Below are 13,485 nucleotides of genomic sequence, written 5' to 3'. Positions count from 1 at the left end.
CATTAGAGACGAGGTCAGGCTTCATTCATGTCTTATTAAGTTCAAAGCATCAGACAGGTAATTTATAGGAAAAAATAACTTTTCCTAGATTGGGCTGCGAGTGTAAAAAAAAAAATAAAAAAAACCCTCTCGAAACCGGTCACAGGTGTATCATAGATAGTGGTTCCTTGCCTCGTTCTCCGGTGTGTTCTTGTAGAGTGGGTCGTGGTGGTGGATGAAGTATCCTCCGACGCCGTAGTTGCATACCTGGAGTAGAACATTGTTGTAAGAAGCAGTTGCATGTTGATCCCTGAGGACCAGTCAAGTCTACCTGCTAATAAATTATATCAGTATTGCCTATAATGCTGGGATATTATTTTAGAAGTGTGAATGACTCACGAAATCGTAATGACACGATTGCAAAATGGGCTCGAAAGCAAATCTCTCTGGTTACCTGCAGAAATTCTCCGGCCATATCTGGTCCCTCTCCCTCGTGCACGTGGAGACCAGTCATGTAGGAGATCCTGCGAGAGAGGGTCTCCAGGACTGTGTGTGTGTCGTTAGCGAGCCAGGCTACGTGTGCTACACGCAGCTCACTCGGTCCATCCACGTACTGAAGGCCGGCACGACTCAGCTGACACGGACACAAATATACACTTTTTTTTTTTTAAGAAATTCATATAGAGGCTGACGAGGTAAACTTATTATGAGTGTTGACTCGAGGAGTCTTTGCCGTTCAGCAGGGAAAAAGCTTCATTAGAAACCATTTCACCCACAGTGAGGCTTTATCAGATGTTTGATAAAGCACCACTCTAGGTGAAACATCGTGTACATTTAAGCCCACACTGTGGGTGAACGGGCCTTGCTAAAAGTTTCTCTGAAGTTCCTATTTGTCATTTCAGAGTCGTCAACAGTGTACAAAAAACACAAATATGTGGACAAACTCACAAGCATTTTAACAAGAACACTGAAGACAACACTCACGGCTTTTTCCGACAGCTGTTGCACCACCTCAATCTCGTTCTGGGAGATGACATCGTAGTAGAGGTAGAGCTCCGGGTGTCGGAGGAGCTGTTCGTACTTGGCAGGTCGCAGCAACAAGTACGGGGAGCCCATGGAAGACACATGACATTGCAGGCCCCGTTGCTGCTGCTCCGTCTGCCAGGCCAAACACAATCATCGATGTTATGATTTTAGGAGGTAAAGCAAGACAGGGTAACAATAACAGTCCCCAGGATAACAACAACACAAAATAATACATGATCGAACATAAACAAAATACCAAGAAAGGATTAACGCACAAAGTACATTGTTTGGCCAATGACCGTAAAATATCAATAATTGATGACTTTGACCTTAAGTCATCGCTGGAGAGAGAATGAAGCTGTAGCCAGCAAAATGCATTTAACACAATGGAATCGCTATTAGACTCGTACTTACTAGGAAGGTCTCGCCACGACAGAGCCTGTTGAAGTCCCTCTCTTGTTCGTCTGCTTCAATGTCGAAGGGAAGAGATTCAAGGAAAGACTGCACGGGCTTCTCCTTCTTCTTCTTCTCCTCCTCCTTCTCCTCTTTCTCCTCCTTTTCTTCCTCCTCCTCCTCCTCCTCGTCGTACAGCTGACGGAGGGAAGGGGAACATTAAACAACTCGAAATCACGAAGAGTTGATCACGGATTTTTTTTTTAAATAAAAATGGATACGTTATATAGGACTGTTTTAGACCAATTTGTTACATAAAAAATCAATTAACACACTTTATATGTATATTTTTATAATAAAAAACATTACGTTTTACTGTAAAATTCTGTATATTCTTATTAAAACTAATAATAAAAAAATCAGACATTTTTTTTTGAGATGAGGTTGAATCACATCTCTAAGAAAGTAAATGTAAGAGCGGAAAAGAGCATTCAGTGCCTTGTCTACCTACTTCCTGCAGCAGGGAGGACATCTCCTGCTTAATGAGAGCGATGGTGTCGTTCTCCGGGGCCAGGAGCAGTGCCTGTCTGTACCACTCCCAGGCAGTGACTAAGGCACCGTTCTGTCGACTAACATTGGCAACCAGGACACAGTCGGATACACCCAACTCTGTGAAATACGCTTAATTTACTTTAGTCACTCGGAGTTTTGGTGGATCGAGGCCAGAGTAATTTTTCTCTCATTTATCCGTAGTATTTTCTCTTCATTTCCATTACCCTGAATTTTCAATGGGAAACTATTTCATTGTAATGCAAAAAATAAAAAAATGTCCTCTGAAAACGTTAAGAATTACGAAACAGTCAGCGAGTTACTGAACGAAAGATCTGACATATTACAGACACTTATCTGTTAATTTCAAACAGGTTTAGCAGGAAGATGTTAAACGTTTAATATAGATGTTTAATGTAGATGTTTAATGTAGTTTATATATGTGTTAGTGTGTATATAATGTGGTTTCTGTATCAGAGATGTTGTTTGCTCTCGATGAGTCTGTATTTTCGTGCAAAATAAATGAACTTCGCAGTAAACAATTGCTTCAATGCCTCCTAGGTAAATGATAGCACCTTCAGCTCAAAATCGAAGGGCCCAGGTTGTGTTCGGGGCGATTGGAGACTACCTGGAGTTTACCTGGAGAGGGTTTCGGGGGTCAACGCCCCAGCGGTTGTAACCTTTCACCTTGCAGTAAATAGGTACCTGGGTGTTGCTTGACTGTTGTGCCTGAGGCACGATAACAGGTATGATCCTGCAACAGAACTGTCATCAAATTAACTAATGAGATGAAAGAGTTTTAGAAGATTCAGTCCCAGCTGGGAAATAATTTAGATTTGGCCGGTATAAATATACTTCCCATGTGCACATGATGGAGAATTTTAATAATGTATTTCACTATTCCCTGCGGAAATGAGTACAATGCCTATTTTTGATGCGAGTTATTGCTTTTCCTTCCTCTGATCGAAGATGCGCATCTGTTCTGTCGGGCTTTTCGTGCTAGCTAGAAAAAAAATTAAGAACTCACTGACGCTGCAGGTGGTGTTGAGGATCCTGCCCTGAAGGAGGTGAGTGATGGGAAGATCATAAACCCGCTGGAGGCGCCCCAGGCCGTTGGCTGCACCTTCGAAGTCCCGTTGTGAGGGTAGCACCGGACTCCCGTCCTCGTGTACTGAGGATCTCCACTTGGTTAGTGTCCACACAACACACACACACACACACATACACACCACACACACACACACACATACACACACACACAAACACACACACACACACACACACACACACACACACACACTCACACAAAAACATATACACGCACACACACACACACACACACACACACAATAAAATTCTCATGAGGAAAACTCATTGAGGTTAATGAAATGAATTAGGTTACAAAATGGGGTTCCTGTGGGCGTAGCTTGGAAAACCTTGTCTGGCTTTTTTTTTGGGTTGTCCTACGTACTTTACATATTCATAATATTCAAAGTTTATTCTCTATAAAGATTACAATGTTGAATTTACAGAATTTGGTTATTGTGTGGTTTACATGTAGTTAAATAATAATTACAGAGTGTACCACTAGAACGCCTAGCATGGCTAGGCATTTCGGGCAGACTTAGTTTAATTCTTTATTTTAAAATATTACAAATTATAAGGTAAGTTGGTATTATGGCTAAGTGACTAAATACTAGTTTGTGAGTTTAGCAATGTGAATGCTTTTGTTTTGGCACAGTACATAGTTTCAGTATTGGAGTATCATAGGATTCATTATTTTAAGATTGAGATTAATATTTCTGTTTATGGTCAAATGGGTGAGTGAGTGTAAGTGTGAACCACCAGGTGGTATTCGTGTAGTTAGTTGACGGGGTGTATCAGGGAGATAAGATGTTTTCTAATGGTAGTTTTGAAGGTGATGAATGTGTCTGCAGTTCTAGAGTTCTCAGGTAGGGTGTTCCAGATTTTAGGGCCTTTGACATACATTGAATTTTTGTAAAGGTTTAGTCGGACACGGGGAATGTCGTAGAGATGTTTGTGTCTGGTGTTATGCCTGTGGGTTCTGTCACAACTATCAAGAAAGCGTTTTAGGTCAAGGTTGATAATGGAGTTTAAGGTCCTGTAGATGTAGATTGCACAGTAGTAAGTGTGGATGTACTGAACAGGGAGTAAGTTTAGATCTATGAAGAGTGGGGGGGGTGTGTTGCCAGGGATGGGATTTAGTGATTATTCTTACTGCAGCTTTTGTTGGGTTATTATTGGCTTTAGGTGTGTTGCTGCAGTTGATCCCCAAGCACAAATAGCATAGGTGAGGTATGGATAAATAAGTGAGTGGTATAGTGTGAGAAGGGCATTTTGCGGCACGTAGTATCGTATCTTGGAGAGGATCCCAACCGTTTTGAATACTTTTTTGGTTATGTGTTGGATGTGGGTGCTGAAATTCAGGTTGTTGTCAAGGTATAGGCCTAGGAATTTGCCCTCATTATGTCTGATAATTAGAGTGTTGTCGATCTTAATGTTAATTTGTGCATCTCCTGCTCTGCTACCAAACATAATATAGTAGGTTTTGTCAGTGTTAAGCGTAAGTTTATTGGCTGTCATCCAAGTCGATATTTTGATCAGCTCCTCGTTAACAATAGTGTTGAGGGTGGCAAGATTAGGGTGAGAGATGGCATAAGTCGTGTCGTCAGCAAAGAGAATGGGTTTCAGGTGTTGGGATACGTTTGGAAGATCAGTGATGTATATGAGGAAGAGCAGGGGACCAAGGACACTTCCCTGCGGAACTCCAGTATCAAGTGGCCGTGTTGTTGATGCTGTGTCTTTAATGGTGACATACTGATACCTATTAGTAAGGTAAGATTTGAAATAAGCAAGCGCATGGCCTCTTATACCGTAATGGTCAAGTTTGTGGAGTAGGATGTCGTGGTCTACTGTGTCAAAAGCTTTTCTTAGGTCAATAAAAATTCCTAGTGGATATTCCTTATTTTCCAATGCTGTGTAAAGCAGATCTAGCATTTTTATGATTGCATCATTAGTGCTTTTATTTTTCCTGAATCCAAATTGGAGGGGTTGAGTATGTTTTGTGCTGTTATAAATGAATATAGTCTCCTGTGCACGAGTTTCTCAAAGATTTTGGATAGCAATGGTAAGTTTGATATTGACCTATAGTTGTTTAAGTCTGTAGGGTCACCACCTTTATGTATTGGTGTAACCCTTGCCATCTTGAGTAGTTTCGGGAAGGTGCTAGTTTCTAGTGACTTGTTAAAAAGTAATGAAATAGCATGCGAAAGGATATGGGCCGCTCGCTTGTACAGTAATGGTGGGACATTAGACAGATTCCCTGAGTTGTTTTTAAGTGACTTTATAATCTCGGTGACTTCCGAGGGCTCAGTTGGTGCAAGATAGAAGGAATTTGGGAAATTCCCATCTAGGTAGTCCCCTGCATGGGCATTGGTATGTGGGATTTTATTGGCGAGATTAGATCCTATGGTTGAGAAGAAGTCGTTTATCTTGTTAGCTGTGTCAGTGGGACGTAGTGGTGTTTCATTAGGTTTAGTTAGGACAATATTCTTGGTTTTTTTCAGTTTGTGGGTCCCTAGAATCTGAGAGAGTGTTTTCCAGGTCTTTTTTATATCTCCTCTAGTGTCTGTGAATCTACTGGAGTAGTATAGTTGTTTGACTTTCTTTATTACTTTGGTGAGAACTGATGAATAGTGTTTAAGAATATCTTTGTGTATTAAGCCCTGTCTATATTGCTTTTCATATTGGTGTTTCTTGTCAATGGATTTCAGAATGGTGCTGGTTAGCCATGGGCAACCAAGCCGTTTGTTTGTGATCTGTTTCGTTTTTATAGGACAATGTTTGTTGTATAGTCTAAGTAATTTGTTAAGAAAAATGTCTGTCCAGTCATCAATACCATTGGCCTTGGAGAATTCTGCAGGCCAGTCAACAATCTCTAGGTCAGCTGTGAACTTCCTTATTGAGGCCTCGTCATGGAGTCTAAATGAGACTTTGTTGTATTCAAGTGGTGGTTTACTAATGTTTGTCAGGAGGAAGGTAGGGTAGTGGTCTGTAGTGCTATCTGTGATTATCCCTGATTTAAGGGGGGCTAGTATATTGATCCATATGTGGTCTATTATGGTTGCACTTGTCTCAGTGAGCCTGGTTGGTTTAGTTATTGTTGGTATGAGAAGTGTGTTGTTCATATTGTTGATGAAATCAGTTACAGGCTGATCATCTAGTAAGCCAAGGTTGATGTTGAAGTCTCCAGCTAAGAGAAGGTGGTGCTTATTCATTTGTCTGTTTGTTATTAGTGACTTTAATTTCTCACTGAAATTTGGGATGTTTGTGTGAGGTATCCGGTAAATGGCACCGATTGTTATAGGTGTCTTAAGGTTTTTTACAGTAAAATGAGCAAAAATGTATTCCCCATATTCATCACTAAAGCAAGTGGTGCTAATACAAGATAATTGGTTAGAGTAATAGATTGCAATACCACCCCCAACTTGGTTTGGTCTGCAGTTGTGAATTGCTGTGTATCCTTATGTGTACCTGTGTCTAAATTAACTTGCTTCTCCCCCATCTATTGTCTCTTCCCCACTCGTGTTAACTCACATAGGATATGGTTGGTGTATGTGTGGGCGTGGGCGTGGGCTTGCAGACTCACCACCTCAGACCCGTACAGGGCTAGTCGTTTGAACAGAGAGTAAACTTGTAAGGGATTTCCTGTCAGGGTCAGGTCCATGTCGTGGTTGCTTGCCCTTGCATCCTCCGCTGCCCACTGATATGATTCCAAGTACCTGAGAAGAGGTCACTCTGTGTGAAGGTCAGGTCACTGTATGGAAGGTCAATTCATTGTTTTGAAAGAAAAGTCACTACTGCTCTGAAAGTCAAGTTACTGCCTTCCACGACACTGAAGTTCAGTGTCGTGAAAGGCAGGTCTTGTCCAGCAAAATTTAATGATCAAGACGGTGTCTGATGTTTCTAGTTAATCTATTGCTCGAGATGATCTACGTACTGGGCAAGTGCATTATTAAGTAAAAATAAATTTGTCTGTCATTGAAAAGTAAAAGAAAACGCAGAAGAGGTTTATAGAAAACATATTTTTGGAGATTAACTAAATTAGAGTAGCCTAAAGCTCGTCAGTTTATGTAATGTGGTGAAGAGCTGTACGTTTTTCCTGAGGACAATATACAAACAGTTTTGCGAACAATAATATAAACTTTACGTTTGAGTTTATGGTTCATAGATGCTGCTGGTATGAACCACAAAGAAAATAATGTGACGAAACAGGTTGGGGGTTCATTTCCCAGCCACCTGAGCAGCTAACCTGGCAGAACCAGCTGTAAGGTTCGTCTGGGTAGCAAGAAACTCCCCTAACATCTGGTCGAGGACAAAGATCCACCTGGTCAAGGCGATGGAAGAATATAGTTCCCCAGGTTCACCGTGTCCGCTCACATGTCTCAGACAGGAGGCACCGCACGCCAGCCACAACACAGCTGAACACAAATTAAAAGAATACGAGAATAACTCATAGTCACTTAAACCTGCCTAAATTCAACCTTGTTAAGTGTCAGATATTATGAATAAATATTAATCAAATAATCTAATTCATGTTCGTGTAAACGATGCATTATGATTGTTACCAGAACATTGATGTGGAAAAATAGCTATCAGAATTTAGGGATTTAGTCACTGACCCTTTTATGTGCCTCTGTAATCTTTGAGCTAACACCCTTAGGGTGGGTATGAGATGCATAATAAAGCTACCCTTTACCGGGTGCCCTAAATGCATGGTATTTAGAGCACTGTGGAACTAAGCAGACCGCTCTACTGGACTTGTTTTTTATGCCATACCAGTCACGCATTAATATGCATATAAACTGAATGCAATACCGACATGATGATGAATTAGACACATATGCAACATCTGGGCATCCGACGAACTTCCCAGAAGCAAGACTTATCATCGAAGATAGTGACCATCACAGCAGATTATGCCTTCAGTCCCCAGTTATAGCCACAACCAACAACTTCAGTCAAAATTCAAGATCATTCATAATTTCAGAGGCTTAAGCAAGGCTTATTCTCCCAGTATCTGACACTGCGATCACCTGACCTCACGTACTGGGCAGGCTACTCACAAGGGTCAACTTGACCTCGTTCTTTCACCACAGGGCCTCTCTACAACTCATATAAATACCCATGTCATGTGTCCTGGTGGATCGAACGTCTTCACGATAAAATACCATAACCAGCATTTTGTCTTATTTGCATATGTTAGTATAGTCTACCATTGTATTACCTCTCCCTAGAACGGACCAGTTTTCTTTTATTCTTTTATGTTCGGTAGATAATCCCAGGTTAATGCTACTGCTGGGGAAGATGCGTAACAAATAAGTAAATACAAAACAAAAAAGAACAATGCCGTGACTGGAACAATACACAAATAACCCGCACATAGGAGAGAGAAGCTCACGACGACGTTATAAGCTTCTCTCACCTATGTGCGAGTTACTTGTATAAATAAGTAAGCAGGTAAGCTTTTATTTACAACTATCAACAAATGATCAAACAGACACGAGCTGACGTATTACAGTGGTTTTAATTATAATTATTATTATTATTATTATTATTATTATTATTATAATCAAGGGAAGCTTTAAACATAAGAACATAAGAAAGAAGGAACACTCCAGCAGGCTTACTGGCCCATGCGAGGCAGGTCCAAGTTTCCTACCGGCTTAAGCGAATACCCCAACCTAGTCAGGTCAGGTCACATTCACCCGTAAAAATCACACAGCCGATGATATTTGGAAAGCACTAACGTTTCAATCAAGGAGGTGGAGGCTAGGCTCCCTCACCTGCATCGAGGCACCACCTTCCTGAGGTCACTAAGTGCATTATTTCTCCTATACCAGATCATACCTTGCATACCAGGTAATACCTCCCATACCAGACCATACCTCGTGTTTCAAATCATGCATTGCGTAATCGGATGAGTGGACCAGGTAATAATATTGAGCTATATAGAAAAGATGGATAATATTCAAAATATTACTTAGTTGATATCTTCAGTGCATCTTTCATTCATGTCTACGATATTTGTATAATATTCACAGTTAGTAGACGAATGGTTCAGAGAACCGACATGTTGATAAATTAGACACATGTGCAGCTCTTGGGTATCTTTATTGAGGAAACGTTTCGCCACACAGTGGCTTCATCAGTCCATACAAAGGAGAATCTTGAAGAACAGGAGGAGAATGAGGTAATCAGTCCCTCAACCTTGAGTCGATGTGGTCAGTCCATCAATCTTGAATAGAATCAAGGTTGAGGGACTGATTACCTCATTCTCCTCCTGTTCTTCAAGTTTCTCCTACGTATGGACTGATGAAGCCACTGTGTGGCGAAACGTTTCCTCAATAAAGATACCCAAGAGTTGCACATGTGTCTAATTTATCAATATTCACAGTATAATATTCAGTTTCTTTTTTCAGAGGAATTCTATCTTAAGATTACTGTACAGTACAGTACTTTCATTTATTGATACATAATACAAAATAATGTTTTTTAAAGGGATGGACTGGCAAGCTCCAGCGGTGGGTCATCATATGAGCAAGACTCGCGTCAGGAAACACTTGTCCTGTTTCCTGACAAACCTAACCTAACCTAACCTAATCTAACCTAACTTACCTTTGAAAACCGTCATGCTGGTACTAAAACGGCTGACTTGCCTCTTGGTCTCCTGTTTTTTCACCGTCTCCTGTTGCTTCTCTTTCCTTTTCGGGTTTTCTGTTGTTTCTCTGTTCGCTGCAGCAGAGGTTCAAACGAAGACAGGCAGCCAACAGGGCTTGTTAGATACTGTGTGTTCACCCTCCTGACAGATGTTTCAGGTGAACAACAGTTAGAACACAGCTGCTGAGCACACGCAACACCCAGAACGGCAAACAGACACAACGTGCTCGGTTGGTAGCGCGCTCAGGTCACACACTGAGATCCGTGGCTCGATCCCCGGTACGGGTGGATACACTGGGGAGTGTTTCCTTAAGACATCTGCTGTCACTGTTCACCTAGCAGTAAAATAGGTATCTGAGTGTTAGTCGACTGGTGTGGGTCGCATCCTGGGGACAAAATTAACCTAATTTGCCCGAAATGCTCAGCATAACAAGGGGCTTTCTATATAGTAGTATGTCATTGATGTCAGCTATGATCTCTGTACGTTGTATCATGCACTTGTAAAAATACAAGTTATTATTATTGCTATTATTATTATTATTATTATTATTATTATTATTATTATTATTATTATTATTATTATTATTATTATTATTATTATTATTATTATTATTATTATTATTATTATACAAGCTTTTTATCGAAACTCACTTAGCGTTGAGCTTTATCTGAGTGAACCGTTGTCCCAATAATCATGGGGGAGAGCTAAATCCGTAGGATTATACAGTTCATGTTGGGGGGGGGATGGAAGGTATTCAGGGTCAATTCCGGGAACCGGAGCACAGATCCAGTTCCCTAGATCAAGAGCCCATCACCAGCGTCAAGGAGCCTCCCTTGAGGAGGCAATATAAAGCATAGAAGTTAAACAGATAATTGAACAATATTTAGAGAAGGTTTAACTTGCTCTGCGTCGTAATAGTGATTTACAAAAGGCACATAATAGGTTAACAGTGTGGACTGGTAAGCCAGTAGAAGGCTTTGGTCTGATGACCAAAAGCTCCAGTGGCGGGTTATCATATGACTAAGACCCTCCTCAGGAAACACTTGTCCTATTTCCTGACGAATATTACCTAACCTAACCTATGGAATAGGCGATAGGTTATTAAAGTAGTTAGGCTTTTTTTTTTTTTTTGCGGATGGTAAGGTTCAGTTAGGGTATGAAGGAAATACGTGTACTTTGTAAACAAACCAGGGTACAAGTCATTACGATTTCGTGAGTCAGCTACTGTGTAGTTTACCTTCTTATGTCCCCTGTCGTCAATGAATTTTTATTAAAAATAATAAAGGTCGTAGGTTTTTCAAAAGTTATGGGAGACTCGAACGCGGAATGTCGAAATGTAAACAAACAACTCGACCACTGTACAATGAGGCTTCGAAGTTGAGATCTCAACCAACATGTCACATACTGGAATATCGGACTAAATAGGGACCTCCCTTGATAAACTATTATAAGTATGTATCAGTGAGTCGCTTCACATGAACCTAAATGGTATTCTAAGTGAAAATTTTCATGAATAAATTTATATCTTTAATTTTCCAAGACTGTGCCTCGTTGGAGAATATATGTTGGCATAAATATGCGTGAATTCTCCACCTGGCTTTGGCTTAGCGCTTCTTTTTGATTATAATAATAATAATAATCCACCTGTCTTGATTGATATCTAACATCTGTCGATCGTTTGGCGTGTTCACCTGTTGGAGATATAAGTATCTTCACTTAACATTATTTCTATTTTGACTTTCGATTTTTCTCTAGGCTACGGTTCCACATGTAGCTAACATCCCTGTACCTACTTACTGCTAGGTTAACAGTGGCAGCAGGTGTAAGGAGACTAACACTCAGGCACCTACTTTCTGCTAGGCCAACAGGGACAGCAGGTGTAAGGAATTTTTCCCATATTTCTAGACCAGCCCTGGGATCGAACCTGGGAACTTTCCCTTGGGTGTCGAATGCTTAGATCAGCTGATTTGCTTTAAAATAATTTGTTTTCATAATGTTAAAACCTACATCAAATAAAACACACACACACACACACACACACACACACACACACACACACACACACACACACACACACACACACACACACACACACACACACACACACACACATACACACATATATATATATATATATATATATATATATATATATATATATATATATATATATATATATATATATATATATATATATATATATATATATATATATATATATATATGCAAAACAACCACTCTGAAAGAATAGAGAAATTCCAAGCGCTTTCGTGACTACTCACATTATCAAGGAACTATGAAAGTAATAAGATCACAGTAAACAGGTGATTTTAAAATATGCAAAACAACCACTGTGAAAGAGTAGTGAAATTCCAAGCGCTTTCGTGACTACTCACATTGTCAAGGAACTATGAAAGTAATACATCAAAAGAAGGCAATTAAAGAGCTTAGACTACACCTCACAGTCAACTCCCACAACAAAGAAACACCTGACGCGCGACAATACTGGACTCATAAGAAAAGAGGAACACTGCAGTAGGTCCGCTGGTCCAACTAGACAGGTCCTCACGACATCCCACTAACAAAATATTCTACCCAAGAAATAAGGTTTATTATTTGTCCAATGTATTATTAAACTCTAACCAAATTTTATTAATTATAAATGAGTCTAATTTACATAAACCTAAGGAAATATTCATATTATTTTCAAAACTGCTTTTTATGAAAGAAGATTCAATTATATTTCTGTCGACCATGGACTTGCTTGATACAACTTTCTCAACTTTTTGAAAATCAATTGGATGGTTAAAATCTCTCACACGAATAAATAGAGCATTGGAATCTTGTCCAGTTCTAATGCTATATTTATGTTGTTTTAATCTAAGTTCGATATTTTTACCGGTTTGACCGTAATAAACTTTATCGCAAATTTTACAAGGAATCTTATAGACACATCCATCAGCATTTTGGGGGGAATTCTTTATCAAAAGTTTTTTTACTGTATCAAGATTTTTAAATGCAACTTTAATATTAAAAGTCTTAAGAAGAGAAGGCATATCAACCAAGTTTTCATGGTAAGGGAGAACCAACATATTTTTAGTTGAATAAGATTGGTTGTCCCTTTTTTGGTTGTAAAAAGTATTTCTAGCAATTTTAAATGATTTATCAATTACATTTCTCGGGTATTTCAGATCAATGGCTATTTCATAAATTTTGGATATTTCTTCATCTATGAACTCTGAACTACAAATACGTAAAGCTCTCAAAAACATTGCTGAAAAAACAGACAGTTTAACTCTATCTTGATGGGAAGAATAATAGTGGACATAGGAACAGTTAATTGTAGGTTTTCTGTAAATTTTATATTTGAAATAATTTTTACTCTTAATAATTAAAACACCTAGAAAAGGCAATGAGTTATTTTCCTCAAACTCAACAGTAAAGTTTATAGAATTGGCTAAGCTATGTAATTTGCCAAGGAAATGGTGTATATCTACATTCTTGGGCATAAAACATAAAATATCATCAACATATCTGAGCTATTTTGCTCTGTTACGGAGGATTGTGTTAAGCAATCTTGTTTCAAAAAATTCCATGTATAGGTTACTAAGAACAGGTGAAAGAGGATTTCCCATTGCCATACCAAACTTCTGAGTGTAAAACTTATCATTAAATACAAATTTTGCATCAACAATGCAAAGTTTAATAAGTTTAATGATGGTAGGAACTGGCAATGGTAAATCATAGTTAACGAGTTCTTCAGATAAGAAACTTAATAAATCATCAACAGGAACTTT

At 39.3% G+C, this 13,485-nt stretch overlaps 1 protein-coding gene across 1 annotated transcript; it reads right to left on the bottom strand.

The window, feature by feature from the left end:
• Positions 1-813: 813 nt before the first annotated feature.
• LOC128685610 (prolyl 4-hydroxylase subunit alpha-2-like) lies at positions 814-9,794 on the bottom strand. Its single transcript, XM_053772160.2, has 7 exons — positions 9,646-9,794; positions 7,280-7,448; positions 6,565-6,749; positions 2,975-3,118; positions 1,910-2,067; positions 1,420-1,596; positions 814-1,137 (listed from the first exon to the last, which is right to left on the bottom strand). The coding sequence occupies exons 1-7, from the start codon at positions 9,659-9,661 to the stop codon at positions 814-816; spliced, it is 1,173 nt and encodes a 390-aa protein (XP_053628135.2). The 5' UTR covers positions 9,662-9,794.
• Positions 9,795-13,485: the final 3,691 nt, after the last annotated feature.

This window comes from Cherax quadricarinatus, chromosome 23 (genome assembly GCF_038502225.1).
Source record: "Cherax quadricarinatus isolate ZL_2023a chromosome 23, ASM3850222v1, whole genome shotgun sequence".
In the NCBI taxonomy this organism is placed as follows: domain Eukaryota; kingdom Metazoa; phylum Arthropoda; class Malacostraca; order Decapoda; family Parastacidae; genus Cherax; species Cherax quadricarinatus.
The sequence above is the reverse complement of the archived record's forward strand: the minus strand, read 5'-3'. Positions and strand labels throughout refer to the sequence as shown.